The sequence below is a fragment of the Argopecten irradians genome, chromosome 10, assembly GCF_041381155.1.
Source record: "Argopecten irradians isolate NY chromosome 10, Ai_NY, whole genome shotgun sequence".
Lineage (NCBI taxonomy): Eukaryota > Metazoa > Mollusca > Bivalvia > Pectinida > Pectinidae > Argopecten > Argopecten irradians.
In genome coordinates, this window is record NC_091143.1 from 2810689 (window position 1) to 2833436 (window position 22748).

The 22748-nt window shown below is 38.9% G+C and overlaps 3 protein-coding genes across 6 annotated transcripts in view; 2 read left to right on the plus strand and 1 right to left on the minus strand.

The window, feature by feature from the left end:
• Positions 1 to 7944, plus strand: part of LOC138332898 (integrator complex subunit 14-like) — a 38250-nt gene extending 30306 nt beyond the window's left edge. For all 3 annotated transcript variants that reach the window (XM_069280915.1, XM_069280914.1, XM_069280916.1), the window contains exons 7-10: positions 4172 to 4251; positions 4624 to 4796; positions 5241 to 5306; positions 6339 to 7944. In XM_069280915.1, coding sequence (XP_069137016.1) covers positions 4172 to 4251; positions 4624 to 4796; positions 5241 to 5306; positions 6339 to 6563 — 544 coding nt within the window. In that variant the 3' untranslated portion in view covers positions 6564 to 7944. The remainder of the gene's footprint in view (positions 1 to 4171; positions 4252 to 4623; positions 4797 to 5240; positions 5307 to 6338) is intronic.
• Positions 7945 to 8245: 301 nt separating this feature from the next.
• On the minus strand, positions 8246 to 17288 carry LOC138332900 (leucine-rich melanocyte differentiation-associated protein-like). 2 transcript variants are annotated; one of them, XM_069280917.1, is made up of 7 exons: positions 17141 to 17288; positions 14458 to 14531; positions 14027 to 14110; positions 13451 to 13589; positions 12995 to 13115; positions 11060 to 11159; positions 8246 to 10848 (listed from the first exon to the last, which is right to left on the minus strand). In XM_069280917.1, the coding sequence occupies exons 2-7, from the start codon at positions 14497 to 14499 to the stop codon at positions 10792 to 10794; spliced, it is 543 nt and encodes a 180-aa protein (XP_069137018.1). In that variant the 5' UTR covers positions 14500 to 14531; positions 17141 to 17288; the 3' UTR covers positions 8246 to 10791. The 2 variants fall into 2 exon arrangements, with proteins under 2 accessions (XP_069137018.1, XP_069137019.1); XM_069280918.1 differs by having other exon boundaries at positions 17091 to 17244.
• Positions 17289 to 20183: 2895 nt separating this feature from the next.
• Positions 20184 to 22568, plus strand: LOC138334034 (uncharacterized). The gene has a single exon (XM_069282752.1). It carries the CDS (start codon positions 20184 to 20186, stop codon positions 22566 to 22568), a length of 2385 nt encoding a protein of 794 aa, XP_069138853.1.
• Positions 22569 to 22748: the final 180 nt, after the last annotated feature.

Below are 22748 nucleotides of genomic sequence, written 5' to 3' on the forward strand. Positions count from 1 at the left end.
GGGTATGGTAGTCCTCACTAAAGTTGTGTATGTAGTATAAAAGGTGGGGTACTTAGATAGAGGGTATGGTAGTCCTCACTAAAGTTGTGTATGTAGTATAAAAGGTGGGGTACTTAGATAGAGGGTATGGTAGTCCTCACTAAAGTTGTGTATGTAGTATAAAAGGTGGGGTACTTAGATAGAGGGTATGGTAGTCCTCACTAAAGTTGTATATGTAGTATAAAAGGTGGGGTACTTAGATAGAGGGTATGGTAGTCCTCACTAAAGTTGTGTATGTAGTATCAAAGGTGGGGTACTTAGATAGAGGGTATGGTAGTCCTCACTAAAGTTGTATATGTAGTATAAAAGGTGGGGGTACTTAGATAGAGGGTATGGTAGTCCTCACTAAAGTTGTGTATGTAGTATAAAAGGTGGGGTACTTAGATAGAGGGTATGGTAGTCCTCACTAAAGTTGTGTATGTAGTATAAAAAGGTGGGGTACTTAGATAGAGGGTATGGTAGTCCTCACTAAAGTTGTGTATGTAGTATAAAAGGTGGGGTACTTAGATAGAGGGTATGGTAGTCCTCACTAAAGTTTGTGTATGTAGTATAAAAGGTGGGGTACTTAGATAGAGGGTATGGTAGTCCTCACTAAAGTTGTGTATGTAGTATCAAAGGTGGGGTACTTAGATAGAGGGTATGGTAGTCCTCACTAAAGTTGTGTATGTAGTATAAAAGGTGGGGTACTTAGATAGAGGGTATGGTAGTCCTCACTAAAGTGTGTATGTAGTATAAAAGGTGGGGTACTTAGATAGAGGGTATGGTAGTCCTCACTAAAGTTGTGTATGTAGTATAAAGGTGGGGTACTTAGATAGAGGGTATGGTAGTCCTCACTAAAGTTGTGTATGTAGTATAAAAGGTGGGGTACTTAGATAGAGGGTATGGTAGTCCTCACTAAAGTTTGGTATGTAGTATCAAAGGTGGGGTACTTAGATAGAGGGTATGGTAGTCCTCACTAAAGTTGTATATGTAGTATAAAAGGTGGGGTACTTAGATAGAGGGTATGGTAGTCCTCACTAAAGTTGTATATGTAGTATAAAAGGTGGGAGTACTTAGATAGAGGGTATGGTAGTCCTCACTAAAGTTTGGTATGTAGTATAAAGGTGGGGTACTTAGATAGAGGGTATGGTAGTCCTCACTAAAGTTGTATATGTAGTATAAAAGGTGGGGTACTTAGATAGAGGGTATGGTAGTCCTCACTAAAGTTGTATATGTAGTATAAAAGGTGGGTACTTAGATAGAGGGTATGGTAGTCCTCACTAAAGTTGTGTATGTAGTATAAAAGGTGGGGTACTTAGATAGAGGGTATGGTAGTCCTCACTAAAGTTGTGTATGTAGTATAAAAGGTGGGGTACTTAGATAGAGGGTATGGTAGTCCTCACTAAAGTTGTGTATGTAGTATCAAAGGTGGGGTACTTAGATAGAGGGTATGGTAGTCCTCACTAAAGTTGTGTATGTAGTATAAAAGGTGGGGTACTTAGATAGAGGGTATGGTAGTCCTCACTAAATTTGTGTATGTAGTATAAAAGGTGGGGTACTTAGATAGAGGGATATGGTAGTCCTCACTAAAGTTGTGTATGTAGTATAAAAGGTGGGGTACTTAGATAGAGGGTATGGTAGTCCTCACTAAAGTTGTGTATATGTAGTATAAAAGGTGGGGTACTTAGATAGAGGGTATGGTAGTCCTCACTAAAGTTGTGTATGTAGTATAAAAGGTGGGGTACTTAGATAGAGGGTATGGTAGCCCTCACTAAAGTTGTGGTATGTAGTATCAAAGGTGGGGTACTTAGATAGAGGGTATGGTAGTCCTCACTAAAGTTGTGTATGTAGTATAAAAGGTGGGGTACTTAGATAGAGGGTATGGTAGCCCTCACTAAAGTTGTGTATGTAGTATAAAAGGTGGGGTACTTAGATAGAGGGTATGGTAGTCCTCACTAAAGTTGTGTATGTAGTATAAAAGGTGGGGTACTTAGATAGAGGGTATGGTAGTCCTCACTAAAGTTGTGTATGTAGTATAAAAGGTGGGGTACTTAGATAGAGGGTATGGTAGTCCTCACTAAAGTTGTGTATGTAGTATAAAAGGTGGGGTACTTAGATAGAGGGTATGGTAGTCCTCACTAAAGTTGGGGTATGTAGTATAAAAGGTGGGGTACTTAGATATAGGGTATGGTAGTCCTCATTAAAGTTGTGTATGTAGTATAAAAGGTGGGGTACTTAGATAGAGGGTATGGTAGTCCTCACTAAAGTTGTGTATGTAGTATAAAGGTGGGGTACTTAGATAGAGGGTATGGTAGTCCTCACTAAAGTTGTGTATGTAGTATAAAGGTGGGGTACTTAGATAGAGGGTATGGTAGTCCTCACTAAAGTTGTGTATGTAGTATAAAAGGTGGGGTACTTAGATAGAGGGTATGGTAGTCCTCACTAAAGTTGTGTATGTAGTATAAAAGGTGGGGTACTTAGATAGAGGGTATGGTAGTCCTCACTAAAGTTGTGTATGTAGTATAAAAGGTGGGGTACTTAGATAGAGGGTATGGTAGTCCTCACTAAAGTTGTGTATGTAGTATAAAAGGTGGGGTACTTAGATAGAGGGTATGGTAGTCCTCACTAAAGTTGTGTATGTAGTATAAAAGGTGGGGTACTTAGATAGAGGGTATGGTAGCCCTCACTAAAGTTGTGTATGTAGTATCAAAGGTGGGGTACTTAGATAGAGGGTATGGTAGTCCTCACTAAAGTTGTGTATGTAGTATAAAAGGTGGGGTACTTAGATAGAGGGTATGGTAGTCCTCACTAAAGTTGTGTATGTAGTATAAAAGGTGGGGTACTTAGATAGAGGGTATGGTAGTCCTCACTAAAGTTGTGTATGTAGTATCAAAGGTGGGGTACTTAGATAGAGGGTATGGTAGTCCTCACTAAAGTTGTGTATGTAGTATCAAAGGTGGGGTACTTAGATAGAGGGTATGGTAGTCCTCACTAAAGTTGTGTATGTAGTATCAAAGGTGGGGTACTTAGATAGAGGGTATGGTTAGTCCTCACTAAAGTTGTGTATGTAGTATCAAAGGTGGGGTACTTAGATAGAGGGTATGGTAGTCCTCACTAAAGTTGTGTATGTAGTATCAAAGGTGGGGTACTTAGATAGAGGGTATGGTAGTCCTCACTAAAGTTGTGTATGTAGTATCAAAGGTGGGGTACTTAGATAGAGGGTATGGTAGTCCTCACTAAAGTTGTGTATGTAGTATAAAAGGTGGGGTACTTAGATATAGGGTATGGTAGTCCTCACTAAAGTTGTGTATGTAGTATCAAAGGTGGGGTACTTAGATAGAGGGTATGGTAGTCCTCACTAAAGTTGTGTATGTAGTATAAAAGGTGGGGTACTTAGATAGAGGGTATGGTAGTCCTCACTAAAGTTGTGTATGTAGTATAAAAGGTGGGGTACTTAGATAGAGGGTATGGTAGTCCTCACTAAAGTTGTGTATGTAGTATAAAAGGTGGGGTACTTAGATAGAGGGTATGGTAGTCCTCACTAAAGTTGTGTATGTAGTATAAAAGGTGGGGTACTTAGATAGAGGGTATGGTAGTCCTCACTAAAGTTGTGTATGTAGTATAAAAGGTGGGGTACTTAGATAGAGGGTATGGTAGTCCTCACTAAAGTTGTGTATGTAGTATAAAAGGTGGGGTACTTAGATATAGGGTATGGTAGTCCTCACTAAAGTTTGTGTGTAAGTATAAAAGGTGGGGTACTTAGATAGAGGGTATGGTAGTCCTCACTAAAGTTGTGTATGTAGTATAAAAGGTGGGGTACTTAGATAGAGGGTATGGTAGTCCTCACTAAAGTTGTGTATGTAGTATAAAAGGTGGGGTACTTAGATAGAGGGTATGGTAGTCCTCACTAAAGTTGTGTATGTAGTATAAAAGGTGGGGTACTTAGATAGAGGGTATGGTAGTCCTCACTAAAGTTGTGTATGTAGTATAAAAGGTGGGGTACTTAGATAGAGGGTATGGTAGTCCTCACTAAAGTTGTGTATGTAGTATAAAAGGTGGGGTACTTAGATAGAGGGTATGGTAGCCCTCACTAAAGTTGGGTATGTTTATATAGTATATACTGTAATGTTTATGATGTTTGTTTTACTGACAGACCTGACTGGTACGGTCTCCTATACTCCTGGGCGGACAGTAAAAAGAAAAGTAACCTCATGCTTTCCCTGTTAGAACCAGGTCAGTACACGTACACATACAGGGTGTTTCAGAAAACATATCCTTCTTCAGGAAAAATTATGATTTGTATCTGGACCTTTCAAGGTTTGGATTTTATTAAGCATTAAAGTCGGGACATATTTTCTGAATCACCTGTACTTCTAAAGTGATGTATTCCGGAGGAAAATAATTAGACAAATATTGAGATAAATCAAGAAAAAAAACCTTAGTACCCTACTAGTATTAAATTCTATTTATTCTGAAAACCCTGTTACAAAGTTAAAGTTATTTGAATTATTTGTTTTACTTATCTGTGTAGACTCCTGTGTGTAAGTATATTGTTTATATCTGTGTAGACTCCTGTTTGTAGGTATATTGTGTATATCTGTTTAGGTCAGGAGCCCATTAATTGGCTTGGCCCAATAAACAACCTGGCTCCAATATCGGATTTCCCTGATCCACCTTACGGAGAAGATGACAACAAAACACCATTTCCTGTCAGACCTCTGGATAAACGTAGTTATGCACAGAGCTGTGTAGTTTGGATAAAGCCATCTGGGTTACAGGTGAGCTTGATTCATAGGAAAACAACAGAAATACGATCAGGTTGCTCGATTTACATGGGAATATCCATACATATGTATCTTGTAAAATGTGTACGATTTACTATTTGGAACATGTTCTTTAGGGTTTATTCTTACCTCGCTCGAAGTGTTTACATGGGTGTAAAATGGAACTTTTAGGCAAATAGGGATACAGGTAGCATTACATGGGAGCATAGCATAAGTGATGTTAGAATTTAGGTTTAACTTGTTTTACATACCTCTAGGTACATATTAAACAAGACACGAGATGGTGGGGAATTCCTATCTTTGTTTTTGGTACCTAAAATATGTCACAAATTATATTAATATTGAAAGGTCAATGTCAATTATTGTCTTTATTAACTCTGATGGATGATAAGGTTCTGATGCTAAATGTTTGTAACAATTTACCATTTATTATTGCAGAGTGACCTACAGAAAGTACTAAGACATGCCAGGAAACTTCCAGAAAAACAACAGCAGTTTTATAAGGTAAATACAGATGTCTGATTGTGTGATCTCCCACACCAAGGATCAGATTCATCAACACTGACATTTCCTTCAGTTTAAATTTTCCATAGGGAAACATTACAGAAGTTAAGATTTTCTGATTTTCTACGGAATTTTTTTAACTAGGAATTCTTTTAGGATAAGGAATATTGATGAAATTGAACCATAACTTTGGTGTGCATGTCCAAAAAGAATTTAAATTGAAATTAGAAACAATACCTGGAATTGAAAGCTGTTAAAATCTATTGTATCTGTATAAATACTTTTGATAGATGAGTAAAATGTATTGGTGAACCTTATAGTTGACAATGTTTGATAGCATTGACAGGAAGCCATGCCCAATGCTAGATCTAGACAAATGGTTATACAGTGAAAGGACTACACATGGTTTAGCCAAGTTTTCACCCCAAATCTGTCAATTTTTCAAAACGTGTTATTTATTGATTAAATGGTTGAATTTCAGATATCGAGTTCATCCCTGATATAGTTACTATGACAGTTGTGTTTCATTGCAAATGTAGTTGCCATGGTAAACATCCAAAATATTAATAAATTAAGCAAAGTAGATTATTTTTGTTATTTAAGTTCTAAGAAATCATAGAGGACATCCTTGAACTAACTTTATATTTTTCCAATAGATGTATCTTATGTGACTGCATATTCACAGTAAATGTTGAGTTTGTTCTACTGCGCTCTATGGTTTCTTGTTTAAAAAACATACCAAAAATAGGTCCAAAATGGCAATATTTTCAAATTCACGAAAAAATTTATGCATATTTCGGTTGGTTACCAAGGCAACTTAGAACTCTAACAACAACAACTACCATCATAGATGCATCAGAGATGTAATAATTAATATTTCGAATAAAACAACTTTATTACTTAACACTTAGTTGAAAAATTGATGGATTCAGTGGCCGATAAGGGCCCAAATCATACATAGTGCTTTCTCTTTTAACTTTTCCATGTTTAATCCTAAAACACAATTCGATACAATTACTCATATTAATACAGGAGCTGAACAGATTACGAAGAGCGGCCCTGGGCTTTGGTTTCCACGAATTGCTGGAAGGTATGGCAACGATGTTAGAGAGAGAGTGTACTATGTTACCAGGAACGGCTCATCCAGATGCAGCCCTACAACTCACACATGCAGCCAACGCTTTACGCAGTGAGACAGCTACAGACATTGCTCAGATGGTCATGCCATTACGGACAAATTTCAGTCAGGACGACTAATCACGGCTCATTTAGTTCTGTGGTAACATAATTTAATTATAATTGTGAACAACTCGTTATCAGTGAAATGTGACTGTGTGGGTATCCTGCTTGGTATTTGACAGTTGGCTGCAGTGCATTATTATATAGATATGCATTACTGCTATCACAAAAGGACATTACATGAATACAGCAGTTTCCTGCTAGTCACAAGCTCACCAAACCCATGGATGCTGTATACAGGGGAGGTAATTCTATAACTACTCTTAACAGCTAACATCTGTTATCATAAGGAGACAGAAACAAAAAACAACTTACTGCAGCCTCCCTAAACAAACATACTATCACAGGCTCTGGTTCTCATACACAGAGGACTTTCTTTAAATGACAAACACTTTTGATATGATACAGTGAACTTTGTGTTACTTAATCATAATTTTGTGTATTTTTACATTAAAATATTAAAAATGCTCCACCACTGACAAATAGTATTTTTTCACTATCAAAAACAGGAGCAGACAATTTAGTATTTTTCTTCAGTTACAATAGTTACTTACTTTACACCATTACCACTATTGAAAAGTTTGAGCATTTAATTTTTCTTGAAGATAAAAATATTAAAAATAATTATTTTTCCGAAAAAATTACTTGGCACTATGTCATATATGGAATGAAGTACTGACTGTGCATGCAGCAAAAGCAAAATAAATTATTTTATATTATTTTTTGTGTTAATTACACACATATATATATATATATGTACAGGATTAAACACCAATTATTGTTTAAATGATGAGTATCGTTTATGCTCTGTCGGCGGTGGAGCATCTTTAAGTGCTAATATGATTTCTCAGTGTTATTGATACAGCAATTACTTCAAAAACACAAAGTTGATGAGATATATTGTAACCTGTTCACTATCAACTGTGTGCTTAAATTGTATTACTTCAAAATCAATTTACTTTCTCATAAAGATAATAAGAGAAGAAATAGATTACTGTGAAAAACATAAGAGTGTTTGGCCTTTTATTTAAATCAGATGATTTTGTTATAAAAACAGTTGATAAACATGTGTACAAATGTATCATTTAGCTGACAAACATCAAAAAAAAAGACAGAAGTGTTTTGTCATATTTTATTTTCTGTGTATACATACAGTTATCTCCCTTTAATAACAATCTGTGGACACTTCATAAATAAGTTAAAAATAACATGTAAACCATTTCCCTGGTATGATTAATGAAATTAACAAGAAAGTGTCACCTATTAAACAATATAAGAAAAATCTGAATCTCAGAATTCCAATCATTCACCTACTTTCTTGAGTCTTGTCTCAAAACACTTGTACATGGAAATTATAATGATAAAAATACAATCTAAATGAACTTGTTATTATAGCAAACTATTTTGTTCCTTTTCTTTAATTTCATTTTTCTCAAAGCACTCATAGCAAACATTATTATTTTAACTCATAACTTTTGCACCAAAAAAACAAACAAAAAAACAATACAATTTATTTTCTAATTCAATCAAATTTAGAATGAGGCCTAGGAAAAAGGAGATATGTTGACAGTGTCATACATATGCAGGTCTTGGAAAAGGACTAATAAGGTTTACATTTTTATATTATTAGTTATATAGTCAGTTACTGACCCCCTATAAAGGCATAGAGGGTCAGTAAGATTTATAGGGGGCGAGGGCGTAGCCCGAGCCTCCTATACTTCTTACTGACCCTCTATGCCTTTATAGGGGGTCAGTAACTGACTATATAACGAATTTATCGCATCAAGGACCATTTATTTGTTTCATTAGATCTTTGTTTCCTATTTGTTTTTCTCAAAAATTCCGATATCAAACCTGAACCATGCTGACGAAGTATAAAACAATCGCCGCATTTTTAAATATTTGGCCTACAGTAGGCCTACGTATTTATTTACATGTATGTATTTCTTTCCAGAATCTGCAAATTACTATATAAGAAACCTGAAGAACAATACTGAGTATAATTCATAAATCAACAATAATTCGACATTCCTAGTGCACAATATGCCTACCTCAATGCGACATTAGAATGGTTGTATATTGAAAGCATCACAAACAAAAGTGACACAAACATCAATCTAACATTTATAGCGCAGACTCATGATCATCTCTGCATTCTCGCTGAGTTAATCACTTAAAGCAATGCCGATAAATTAGCTGTAGAGTGAGGGTTGATTGATCTAAAGATACGAACCCCTCCATTTGTTTATGGTCGCAGTCAAGAAAACGCTTGAATTCTTACGTTTGACTTTCACCGCGTCATCAACTTTCAAACTGGCGTAGGGGAAGCAACTCGTATTTAAAAAATGCGTTTCATTTAACTTGAAGTATTAAAACGATTTTAAATGAATTTTTCATAAAAAAATAATAAGTAAAATATATTTTTACGATAAAGAAATGGTATATTTAGTTGAAGAGAGTGTGTTAAAATTTTGAAGCGAGGGCGACAGCGGCCATATTGCACCATAATAAAATTTACTGACCCCCTATAAAGTATTAGGGGGTCACCACGTGACGGCTCTCCGCCAATCATTTGGGGACATTTCTGTCCGAGGTGCGATGAGATCTCTTGTGTTGTTCCAGTGGGCTTATACGTGTTAATAAACTGAAAAATATCGTAAAAAAAGCCAATGCGACTTATACAACTGGAAAATATGATAAGTTTGATTACAATCTGAAGCAAAGTCTAAAACAATGGAAACATTTCAGTAGTGAAGCTTACATTCTAAATATACTACTTAAAATCAGCACTGACAAATGTGTAGCTTGAAATATCATAAATCAAATATATACATGTAAAATACATATCATAAGCATGCATGTCACAAAAACTATATCCTACGTTTTAATAAAAGCACAGGAACTTAGCACAAATTTCTAACTAACAATATACTATAATACATTCCTCAAAAACCGTCAAGACACGACAAAATGACTAGGAAGTTTGTTATTGAGTTGTTAAATTTTTTATATAATACATACTTTGTATATATATACATACTGTTGGTTGGAAATTTGTGCAAAGTCCCTGTGAATAAAAGCACCAGGTACTTATTTAAAGCCATTACAATTGAAATGTGGTCTGATCAACCTCCAGTCAAATGTGAGTGAATTTGAATGTAACTGGCCTATTATCACTGAAATCACCACAGTGTTATGAGTTTCTGTATATAAATGATGACCTATGTACCACTTGTCAGTTATGACATCTGATGATAACATCAATAAGAATTAATGACATCAGTCTGATCTATGAGAGTTACTTCCCTTTATTTCACTGTCAGTACTGTGATAATTTCACGTTCACAAATTATTATCATCTACAAAATACATGAAATTTAAAAACACACAAAAGGTAGTTTACAGTAATCAAAATATCAATTACAGATCAAAAATAAAGTTTTCTCTAGGCTCTAATATGTTTGGAGTAAATTCAAAATTTGTTAGAAGTTATGAAAACATTTGTGGAAAAAAGAATGTTACCATTTGGTGTGGATCTTCCTCAATAAGCAAATCTGATGATCATTATTAGATTGATAAGTCCAGCTGTATCAGATAGCCATGAAAGGGAAAATAGGTAAGAGAGATCAAATTTCAAAATTGAGAAATTAAAGATAGTTTGATAGAAAGAAACGCATAATTTTCAATATTATTGCATTTTCCTGACTCTACACTATCTATGTAATCATGTCAGTTACCTACTTCATTCTATGCTTCGTGAAGCCAAAATCAACAGTCAAGTTTACATTGAAATTTTCTTATTTCAACACATTGATTCATAATTTAGGCACTGTAATAAAATCAATCTACCAAGTACATGTATTTCATTTAGCTCAGCTGCATTTAGACCCCACATTTGAAACCCAGATACATGTCTATATCTAGACTGTAAACCACTATCTCACAACACTCTAACTCCACATCTAAAACTTAGTACATGTGTACTTGGCTCCAAAGTAAGGCAGACAGGCAATGACTTGGCTTGTTTTATTATTAGGTAACAATCATTATCACTTTAAATTCGATTAAACTAAAGTTCAATTTTGATTTTCAATCTTGCAATCACTACCATGACTTCTATTACCAACAATGAAGCCTTAAAATCTACTTTGACATTCAAAACGGTGGAGAGACGATTTTTTCCTGACGAAAAAGGTACAGGAAAATAAAAACCTTACATTGATACAATGATAAACATTCAGCATGTTTAAGTGTTAGCTGTCTCTTGTTCTGTCTTTTTCTTCGTACTCTTCCTCCGTGATTTCTGCAATCAAGTTAATGTAATTACTGACAAAATTAAAGAGACCATTAAAATTCTTAAGCACAATTAAACCTTTTAACATGTCTAATAAAATGACATCAATTACCCTATCAGTTCCAACAAGACAATAATTAATAATATCAAAATTAGATTATAACTTCTATCAAAGAATTTCCAAAATTAATCTCCTCTTTAACAACCTACATACACTTACAGATCGACCGTAAATCCTTTCAGCTTCGGCTCTTTCATTTTCCTGTATTATTTTATCGTCCAGGGCATCCAGCTTCTGCAGGCGGCTGATGACAAAGTATCTGTATAGATAGGACAAAATTTAATATTCAACATGTCAATCTCTGATGATATGAATGAAGAAACAGTTCATTAAATGAAGTTCTGGGATGTGTCTTATCGGAACGAGGATACGTTCGAGAACACAGTCCAGAGTCCGCAATTAAAACCCTGGATTTCAGCTCGATTCACCCTGAAATTTTAATGTGGGATCAAATGTCATTTTAGAGCAAATGTATTTTTCAAGGCTATTGATGAACTTCAAGGACTTTTCAAGGCTGTTGGTGAACTTCAAGGACTTTTCAAGGCTGTTGATGGACTTCAAGGACTTTTCAAGGCTGTTGATGAACTTCAAGGACTTTTCAATGCCAAGCTCTTATCTAAGAACTTTCAAGGCCAACACATAAATTCCCTGACTTTTGAAGGCCTGTGCCCACCATGGATAAGAATCATGCTCATCTACCCCTAGGTACATAGGCTACATTTGCTGTATTTAAAAACTACTTATTTGAGACCTGGAACAAAAGCAAATTTTTAATGGATGGTTGAATTAGATCCCCTTGAACATGCTGCATGACAGGAGCTAGTGGAATTAGATCCCCTTGAACATGCTGCATGACGACAGGAGCTAGTGGAATAAGATCCGTTGAACATGCTACATGACAGTAGCTACTGGAATTAGATTCCCTTGAACATGCTTGAACATGCTACATGACAGGAGCTAGTGGAATTAGATCCCCTTGAACATGCTGCATGACAGGAGCAAGTGAAATTAGATCCCCTTGAACATGCTACATGACAGGAGCAAGTGAAATTAGATCCCCTTGAACATGCTACATGACAGGAGCTAGTGGAATTAGATCCCCTTGAACATGCTGCATGACAGGAGCTAGTGGAATTAGATCCCCTTGAACATGCTGCATGACAGGAGCTAGTGGAATTAGATCCCCTTGAACATGCTGCATGACAGGAGCTAGTGGAATTAGATCCCCTTGAACATGCTACATGACAGGAGCAAGTGAAATTAGATCCCCTTGAACATGCTACATGACAGGAGCTAGTGGAATTAGATCCCCTTGAACATGCTGCATGACAGGAGCTAGTGGAATTAGATCCCTTGAAACATGCTGCATGACAGGAGCAGTAGAATTAGATCCCTTGAACATGCTGCATGACAGGAGCAAGTGAAATTAGATCCCTTGAACATGCTGCATGACAGGAGCTAGTGGAATTAGATCCCTTGAACATGCTGCATGACAGGAGCTAGTGAATTAGATCCCTTGAACATGCTGCATGATGACAGGAGCAAGTGGAATTAGATCCCTTGAACATGCTACATGACAGGAGCTAGTGGAATTAGATCCCTTGAACATGCTGCATGACAGGAGCTAGTGGAATTAGATCCCTTGAACATGCTACATGACAGGAGCTAGTGGAATTAGATCCCTTGAACATGCTGCATGACAGGAGCTAGTGGAATTAGATCCCTTGAACATGCTGCATGACAGGAGCTAGTGGAATTAGATCCCCTTGAACATGCTGCATGACAGGAGCTAGTGGAATTAGATCCCTTGAACATGCTGCATGACAGGAGCAAGTGGAATTAGATTCCCTTGAACATGCTACATGACAGGAGCTAGTGGAATTAGATCCCTTGAACATGCTGCATGACAGGAGCAAGTGAAATTAGATCCCCTTGAACATGCTACATGACAGGAGCTAGTGGAATTAGATCCCTTGAACATGATGCATGACACAAGCTAGTGGAATTAGATCCCCTTGAACATGATGCATGACAGCTATGAGCTTGGTCAGATTTCAAAGTAATAAAGAGGCCCCTAACAACACTTAACAATACCTGTAGTCTATGTACTGCTGGAATGTGCCACCGTTGAAGAAACTTGGAGCTGCTTCATTATTCATCATGGACAAATATCTGAGGTTAGGACAACTCTTGACCAGTGTAGCTACAAATGTGCCTGTAATCAAGTTTAGTTCATATGAAGGCAACAACTTTTATAAACAATATCATTTAACATTACCATTTTCCACTGTTTAAACCTATTTATAAAGATACTGAATCTTTCTGATAACATTTTCATGTCATTTATTTTTTAAATCTCACAGAGATGGCATAAATACATAATTTCATTTTAGCCTAATCTTAAGTGTAGCTTACAAATTCACTAATTAAGTCTCCAATATGTATACATGTATACAAATCCTTATGATGGCTGATTATCATAAAACTCCTTAAAAAATTAATTGAAATATGAACCGAACCAAGTCAAAAAACAAATATTTAAAAACTTACTGAGGTTTGAAATTTTGTTGTGATTAAGCCACAAAGTGTGGAGTTTGTTCATGGAGGGGATTTTGACGTGTGATCCGATATGATTGTGATCTAGAATCAGTGTTTTTAAGTGTGGATAGTCGACGAGAAATCTCAGATCTGTACACAGCTGTAAGGAAAGTCATACAAAGCTGGTTATGTCTGTATCCTCCTACTGCCCACAGATTTGTCTCCCTTGATTTCACTACAATGTGTCCAATTTAAGGTGGACTACAAATACATTAATTCTGCACTAGACATACTCATAACAAATAATGAAAACTGAGTAATATTTTGAGAGAAAATAAAACTCTGATCCACGGGTTTTGGTTACAAAATTGTATTATGATTTTTTTTCCATACTCTAAAGGTATTTCATTTATTACAAAGTTATCCTACTTGTCAAAAAACCAGTATCATTCAAATGTGTAGCTATGTGTAGGGCATTAACAGAACTAAACCTATATACTCCCTACTCATTCTCAACATTAGTATGTACATCATTAACATAGCTTATTCATAGCTTAGAGCTGACTCAGATAATATGTAAAAAGGATATGATATTTTATTATGTGTTAAATCAAGCTCCGCTGTTTTACACCCATCTCGCTCAATCAGCTCTGGGGGTACCTCTGTCAGACTCTATAATGACAAACACAACACCACCTTCACTGCAGCTCTATAAAGTCAATACTTTATGATTGGTAAATAACACCACTCTGTTATTCAATACCACAAATCGACAATGATTACAATCAACCATTACCCTTATAAGTTCTTACTAGAAACATAATTCTATAAAGTGTTTAGTATACTGATAACATAATCAAGTAACTCATAAGCATTAAGTATGAAACATCAAAACATTAAATTGCCCTACACAAAATTTTCTTACACTTTCATAAAAATTTTAGTAGATGGTTTGTATTCACTTTCCATATTATGTAAAACTTTCAACTTCAAATGAATAATATAACCAAGGTACTTACCTGATATGCCAGATTTTGTCGATTCCATTCTATTTCAGCCATTGCTATGACTTTGACTTTTTACATCTTAGAAACTGAAAGATACAGTTAAATGTCGGTTACTTTGGTTCAAACATATGCAAGAAGTATGTAATGCTGATACTGAGTACTGACAGCTTTATAAATTCTGTAAAGAAAATTTTCTCTTTTGATGTCTGTCTGTTTCAAGGAAATAAGAGGTACATTATTACTTTTTATTTATTCTATGACTGGTGTTTTTACTGTCTTCTCATTGGCTGATAAGTTTCTTAGAAGTATTAATCAAATGAAATATCAACCTCAAAATCAGCATTGGAAAGCATGCTAGGCTACTGGACCAAGTCCAAATACTTGACTTCTCATGAGACCAGTAACCTGTGGAAAAAATAGATCGAGGGAATCTCCACCTAGATGTGACGTCATAATCACTTTTGACGTTGACTATTCAAGAATTCAACCACTAATTTTAGTCCCTTCTTTCAAAAATGAAAGAAGCTTGGCATGACAAGAATCTTTTGAAACATATTGTCATGACGGCCACAGTCTGTGAAATAATGTCTAATAATTGATTGGCTTGACAGTGGCCTCTTAGGCTCTGTTTCTGCCAATTGACTAGTAAGGTAGTATGTAGACCCTAGTTACTTACTGCTTGTATAGAAAAAGTGAAACTCTCTGACCCATTTTGATATCTAAACCTTAAAGGGACAATTCAGGCTAAAAGAACATTAAAATTTGTACATATATCATAAAAAAACAGTTCTAATGGAAATTAGATCAGTTGGTTTTACTGTAATATGCCAGAAAAGCCCATGGTGGTGAAATGCGTGTGGAGTGTTCAAACTCGCTCGCTGTCTGCCATTACACATTGTGGTCGAACTTCTTGTATGCCGAACCCTGTCCCTTGCTCGTAGAGTAATGCTACTTTTGTCTAGAACTGCTCAAATCGCTCTGACAATAGTGTGTTTACCTTATTAGGTGAATTGGCAGTTCATTTGTTAAACGTGCGTGACGTTGGCTCGGGTATAGATACAGCGAACATATTTTACCTGCTGAATCGTATTGATCAACAATTTATAATTACAACGATATAGATTAAAATACTAAACAATGACGTGGAATTTTATGTTATGTGTTTCATAAGAAATGTAGAACAATACATTTATGCCATATTTTGCTTCTTGGTTATGCAAAAGAATTAGCCTGAGTGAATTGTCCCTTTAAAGATTTAATGCACAAAGATAAAAAGTAGCTTTGTATATATTCCTAATTGCTATTTTAATTCTTTCTATGATTTCAGACTTTTTTTTTATATTAGAACATTTGATAAATGGTTTCCAATGAGAGATGTCAAATATCAGGATATAAAGGAGTATCGAGATGGAATTTCAATAGGGATTAGTAGACCCCTTGGCACCCGTAGTTGGTTTCCTTTTTGTTCAGAATTTCTTTATCCAGAGCAGAAACATATTACACAGATTGGCAACTCCGCCATTTTTACAATTGGCAGATGTACCTCTGTATGTGCTTAGGGGTTTTTAGATATACTCTTAGATAGTTAAATACAGTGTACAGGAAAATAACATTGACATGTTTCAAAAGTTCAGTAATTTTCAGATTGTTAATATGAGTACAATTTTTGGACAGAAAAGATAACATTTTAACTTATATGCACTTTCGATTTTGAATGTATGATTTTCTTAAAACTAAGTAAAATTGGTCATTTCCATGCTTTCAAAAATTATATCAATCGGGTCAATTGGTTATATCAAACCATGCTATAATGTTAAACGTTGTATTGATGCAGAAATATCAGGTTTGAAAAAAATGTACTTAAAATTTTAAGTATTAAGCCATTTACGGGAAATGCCTAAATGTATATAGGTTTCTGTCCAGAGTTTCAGATTACCAGTTATTCCATATCCCTCTAGTTTGTCAAGTAGTCATGTGGAGCAGTGTTAATTGCTTTTCAAAAAGTACATGTTCAAAGTCATCCTAGATACTCAAAGGGTTATTATCACTGACATTGTATCCACCCCTGGACCATAGGTATTAAACTCATCTGACAATATATGGCAATATATAACATTGACATATATTGTCAGACAAGTTTAATACATATATCCTGGACTAACTCATCGTAAAACTTGAGGCAACAGAGTTGACACAGGTAATTAAAATTTGATCATTTGATGTACATATCAAAGCAATTCTATAACGGTACACTGGTTGACTGTGCTGCTTTGAAGTTGGGTGTCGTTCTCTGTAATATTTAAAGAAAATCTCTGCAGACATGTGTGATTAGTCAGGAATTTTTTTTCTTCTGAACTGCCTCCATTTTTACAATCAGATATCATAGTCCTGAGATGGATATAACGTCGGTTACAGTAACCCCTGGGGTATCGAGGATGGTACAAGGCCAATGTTGTCTCCATTGCATATCCAGATCCTTTGTCCATTGATTAATAGCATCATCAAGTGTGTTGCATTACATTTGACTTTTTATGGACGTTTACGGTTTTACTACTACTGGTAACGTTATACTGTTACAGTAGGGAAGCTAGGGATTAGGGAGTCGACAAGGAAATGTTCAAATCAGAGTCAAGAGGATCACTCACAGGCATAATGAAGCATCATTCTCCATTCTAAAGTTCCTGGACACACTAACCTTTTTGTTATTTCATACTGTTTGAGAATTTCTTTCCTGTCTTATCCTTCAGCTGTCATGTGTAAATTGAGAGCTGTCATGTGTTCATTCTCTGTACTTAATGTAATGTTCCCACAGTCCTTTGCACACTTCCGGTATTTACGTCAAAATGAAAGTAGAACGAAAACAGTAGACTTGCACAAGTTCGAAGTTTTAGTGTATATGAGACATATTCTGGCGATAATATATATATATATCATTTATGAAATATAAGAATAAGAACATACATTTAAGAACAAAAAGAATGTTCTTTTCACAGACTAATGAACAAGTAATGAACACAGAAAATAGACTATACACTTGTAGCAGGAGGGGGTCTCGGCGAATGGGTGAGCCTTCCGTGTATAGTGGAGATGTGTTTTAATGTCAACAGTTTATTATATAAACACAAAGTAAACAGATATAACAAAAGTAAAAAGTAGAAGAATTATCCTAGATTTAATTGGAAAGTACAAAGTATTTGATTCATATTTATAACCAAATTATGCATTGAAATTCGCTATAATAATTACTTCTGAACCGAATAAAATCATTAAATAGAGAAACCTAAAAAATTCACTGATGATTGAATAGAACGAAAAAGAACAAAGGGAGATAAACTCAACAAAAGTTAACAACAAAAGGAGATAATTTCCATAACATAAGTAAAATCCAATATAGTTAGGTAACCAACAACTGATAATAATTCCATTTAACAAATAGCCCGAGCATATGGATTATACGATATCAAAAATATGAATAATTAACAATGTGACCTTCGCCTAAATAACAATAATATAAATAATACAAAAAAAACCCTTTTATTTACATTGTATAACAATTCGTATAAAAATACTCTAAAAATCTAATAATACTCTATACGAAAAATATATAACATGTAATGCTATGGTTACTATGCTCTAATGAGGTATGTAAATAATATTTTTAGACCAAGGCAATTGGTTTCATGCATTCGTAATAACTGCCCCCACCCGACGTACTAATTACTGAACTATTGTCCCAACCAAAATTGACCTTTAACACTGAGTAACAGAACAGACCGCCATTTTGACCTGCACACGCTGTCAGAGCACAGGTTTAATTTAGATACGGAATTTGATAACTTCACACAATATTTACAGTGAAGTTAATAGTGAGAGTACTGATCTCCAAGGTTTCCATAACGAACTGGGCTGACCTAAACCTATATGTCTCACCTTAGGACGTGATACCCTTTCAACCGAGGCGCTGTCAACGCACCCTAACCCCCTTTTCTCCCTCCTCCTCCTCCTCCTCCTCCTCTCCCCCTTATTCCCTCTTCCTCCTCCCCTCCTCTTTTCCCTCCTCTTCCCCTCATTCCCTCCTCCTCCTCCTGTCCTCTTCTTACTCCTCCTCCTGTCCTCTTGTCCTCTTCTCACTCCTCATCATCCTCCTGTCCTCTTCTTACTCCTCATCCTCCTGTCCTCTTCTTACTCCTCATCCTCCTGTCCTCTTCTTACTTACTCCTCCTCCTCCTGGTCCTCTTCTCACTCCTCCTCCTCCTCCTGTCCTCTTCTTACTCCTCCTCTCTTCCTCCTCCTCTCATCCCCTCCTCTGTCCTCTTCTCACTCCTCTCATCCTCCTGTCCTCTTCTACTCACTCCTCCTCCTCCTGTCCTCTTCTCACTCCTCCTCCCTCCTCCTGTCCTCTTCTTCTCCTCCTCTCTCCTCCTCTCTCTTCCTCTTCTCCTCCTCCTCCTCTCTCCTCCTCTTCTCCTCTTCTCCTCCTCCTCTCTCCTCCTCCTCCTGTCCTCTTCTCCACTCCTCCTCCTCCTGTCCTCTTCTTACTCATCCTCCTCCTCTTCTTCCTCCTCCTCTCCTCTTCTTACCTCCTCCTCCTCCTGTCCTCTTCTTACTCCTCCTCTTCTTCCTCCTCCTCTCATCCCCTCCTCTCTCCTCTTCCCTCATTCCTCCTCCTCCTGTCCTCTTCTTACTCATCTCCTCCTCCTCCTCTTGTCCTCTTCTCACTCCTCCTCCTCCTCCTGTCCTCTTCTTACTCCTCCTCTTCTTCCTCCTCCTCTCATCCCCTCCTCCTCTTCCCCTCATTCCATCCTCCTCCTCCTGTCCTCTTCTTACTCACCTCCTCCTCTTGTCCTCTTCTCACTCCTCCTCATCCTCCTGTCCTCTTCTTACTCATCCTCCTCCTTGTCCTCTTCTCACTCCTCATCCTCCTGTCCTCTCTCTTCTCCTCTCCTCCTCTCCTCCTCCTCTCCTTCTTCCCTCCTCTCCTCCTTCCTCCTCTTCTCCTCCTCCTCTCCTCCTGTCCTCTTCTCATCCTCCTCCTCCTCCTTGTCCTCTTCTTACTCCTACTCTTCTTCCTCCTCCTCTTCCCCTCATTCCCTCCTCCTGTCCTTCTCACTCCTCCTCATCCTCCTGTCCTCTTCTCACTCCTCCTCCTCCTGTCCTCTTCTTACTCCTCCTCTTCTTCCTCCTCCTCTCATCCCCTCCTCCTCTTCCCCTCATTCCCTCCTCCTCCTCCTGTCCTCTTCTCACTCCTCCTCCTCCTCCTGTCCTCTTCTTACTCCTACTCTTCTTCCTCCTCCTCTTCCCCTCATTCCCTCCTCCTGTCCTCTTCTCACTCCTCCTCATCCTCCTGTCCTCTTCTTACTCCTCTTCCTCCTGTTCTCTTCTTACTCCTCTTCCTCCTGTCCTCTTCTTACTCCTACTCTTCTTCCTCCTCCTCTCATCCCCTCCTCCTCTTCCCCTCATTCCCTCCTCCTCCTCCTGTCCTCTTCTTACTCATCCTCCTCCTCCTCTTGTCCTCTTCTCACTCCTCCTCCTCTTCTCACTCCTCCTCATCCTCCTGTCCTCTTCTTACTCCTCCTCCTCCTGTCCTCTTCTTACTCCTCTTCCTCCTGTCCTCTTCTTACTCCTCTTCCTCCTGTCCTCTTCTCTACTCCTCTTCCTCCTGTCCTCTTCTTACTCCTACTCTTCTTCCTCCTCCTCTCATCCCCTCCTCCTCTTCCCCTCATTCCCTCCTCCTCCTCATGTCCTCTTCTTACTCCTCCTCCTCCTCTTGTCCTCTTCTCACTCCTCCTCATCCTCCTGTCCTCTTCTTACTCCTCATCCTCCTGTCCTCTTCTTACTCCTCATCCTCCTGTCCTCTTCTTACTCCTCATCCTCCTGTCCTCTTCTTCCTCCTCCTCCTCCTGTCCTCTTCTCACTCCTCTCCTCTCCTGTCCTCTTCTTACTCCTCCTCTTCTTCCTCCTCCTCTCATCCCCTCCTCCTCTTCCCCTCATTCCCTCCTCCTCCTCCTGGTCCTCTTCTTACTCATCCTCCTCCTCTTGTCCTCTTCTCACTCCTCCTCTCCTCCTGTCCTCTTCTTACTCCTCATCCTCCTGTCCTCTTCTCACTCCTCCTCATCCTCCTGTCCTCTTCTTACTCCTCATCCTCCTGTCTCTTCTTACTCCTCATCCTCCTGTCCTCTTCTTACTCCTCCTCCTCCTGTCCTCTTCTCACTCCTCTTCCTCCTGTCCTCTTCTTACTCCTACTCTTCTCCTCCTCCTCTCTCCCATCCTCCTCTTCCCCTCATTCCCTCCTCCTCCTCCTGTCCTCTTCTTACTCCATCCTCCTCCTCTCCTCTTGTCCTCTTCTCACTCCTCCTCCTCCTCCTGTCCTCTTCTTACTCCTACTCTTCTTCCTCCTCCTCTCATCCCCTCCTCCTCTTCCCTCATTCCCTCCTCCTCCTCCTGTCCTCTTCTTACTCATCCTCCTCCTCTTGTCCTCTTCTCACTCCTCCTCATCCTCCTGTCCTCTTCTTACTCCTCATCCTCCTGTCCTCTTCTCACTCCTCCTCATCCTCCTGTCCTCTTCTTACTCCTCCTCCTCCTGTCCTCTTCTCACTCCTCCTCCTCCTCCTGTCCTCTTCTCACTCCTCTTCCTCCTGTCCTCTTCTTACTCCTACTCTCTTCCTCCTCCTCTCATCCCCTCCTCCTCTTCCCCTCATTCCCTCCTCCTCCTTCTGTCCTCTTCTTACTCCTCATCCTCCTTCCTCTTCTTACTCCTCTCTCCTCTGTCCTCTTCTTACTCCTCTTCCTCCTGTCCTCTCTACTCCTCTTCCTCCTGTCCTCTTCTTACTCCTCTTCCTCCTGTCCTCTTCTTACTCCTCTCTTCTTCCTCCTCCTCTCATCCCCTCCTCCTCTTCCCCTCATTCCTCTCCTCCTCTCTCCTGTCCTCTTCTTACTCCTCCTCCTCCTCTTGTCCTCTTCTCACTCCTCCTCTCCTCCTGTCCTCTTCTTACTCCTCATCCTCCTCCTCTCTCTCACTCCTCTTCTCCCTCCTCTTCTTACTCCTCTCTCTTCCTCCTCCTCTCATCCCCTCCTCCTCTTCCCCTCATTCCCTCCTCCTCCTCCTGTCCTCTTCTTACTCCTCCTCCTCCTCTTGTCCTCTTCTCACTCCTCCTCCATCTCCTGTCCTCTTCTTACTCCTCATCCTCCTGTCCTCTTCTTACTCCTCATCCTCCTGTCCTCTTCTCACTCCTCCTCCTCCTGTCCTCTTCTTACTCCTCATCCTCCTGTCCTCTTCTTACTCCTCATCCTCCTGTCCTCTTCTTACTCCTCCTCCTCCTGTCCTCTTCTTACTCCTCCTCCTCCTGTCCTGTCCTCTTCTTCTCTCCTCCTCTTCCCTCCTCCTCTCTTACTCCTCTCTTCCTCCTCCTCTCATCCCCTCCTCCTCTTCCCCTCATTCCCTCCTCCTCCTCCTGTCCTCTTCTTACTCCTCCTCCTCCTCTTGTCCTCTTCTCACTCCTCCTCATCCTCCTGTCCTCTTCTTACTCCTCATCCTCCTGTCCTCTTCTCACTCCTCCTCATCCTCCTGTCCTCTTCTTACTCCTCATCCTCCTGTCCTCTTCTTACTCCTCATCCTCCTGTCCTCTTCTTACTCCTCCTCCTCCTGTCCTCTTCTCACTCCTCTTCCTCCTGTCCTCTTCTTACTCCTACTCTTCTTCCTCCTCCTCTCATCCCCTCCTCCTCTTCCCCTCATTCCCTCCTCCTCCTCCTGTCCTCTTCTTACTCATCCTCCTCCTCCTCTTGTCCTCTTCTCACTCCTCCTCCTCCTCCTGTCCTCTCTACTCCTCTCTTCCTCCTCTTCCTCTCTCCTCATCCCTCCTGTCCTCTTCTCCTCTCCTCATCTCTGTCTTCTTACTCCTCTTCCTCCTGTCCTCTTCTTCTCCTCCTCCTCCTCCTGTCCTCTTCTTCACTCCTCCTCTCTCTTCTTCCTCCTCCTCTCCTCTTCCCCTCATTCCTCCTCCTCCTCCTCCTTCCTCCTCTTCTTATCTCCTCCTCCTCTCTCTCCTCTCCTCCTCCTCCTGTCTCTTCTTACTCCTTCTCCTCTTCTCCTCCTCTCTCCTCTCCTCGTCTTCCCCTCTACTTAGTCCTCCTTTTCGTCCTCCTCCTCTTCCCCCTCCTCCTATTATCGCTGTTTCTCAGAAAGGAGGGATCGTTCTCGAATTTCATACGTAGGTTCCCCTAGGGCCCTAGTTATTTAAATTGCATTTTGGGACCGATCGGTCAACAAGATGGCCGCTAAGCAGCCATCTCGAATTTTGATAATT

What these genes read in the sequence shown, in the direction of transcription:
- LOC138334034 (XM_069282752.1), top strand. Translation starts at nt 20,184, where the DNA reads ATGTCCTCTTCTTACTCCTCCTCCTCCTCTTGTCCTCTTCTCACTCCT.
- LOC138332900 (XM_069280917.1), bottom strand. Translation starts at nt 14,499, where the DNA reads ATGGCTGAAATAGAATGGAATCGACAAAATCTGGCATATCAG. An exon ending in TAACACATAATAAAATATCA is followed by an intron (nt 13,590 to 14,026) that starts TATCCTTTTTAC and finishes CAGCTGTGTACA; the next exon opens with GATCTGAGATTTCTCGTCGA. An exon ending in CAACAAAATTTCAAACCTCA is followed by an intron (nt 13,116 to 13,450) that starts GTAAGTTTTTAA and finishes ACTTGATTACAG; the next exon opens with GCACATTTGTAGCTACACTG.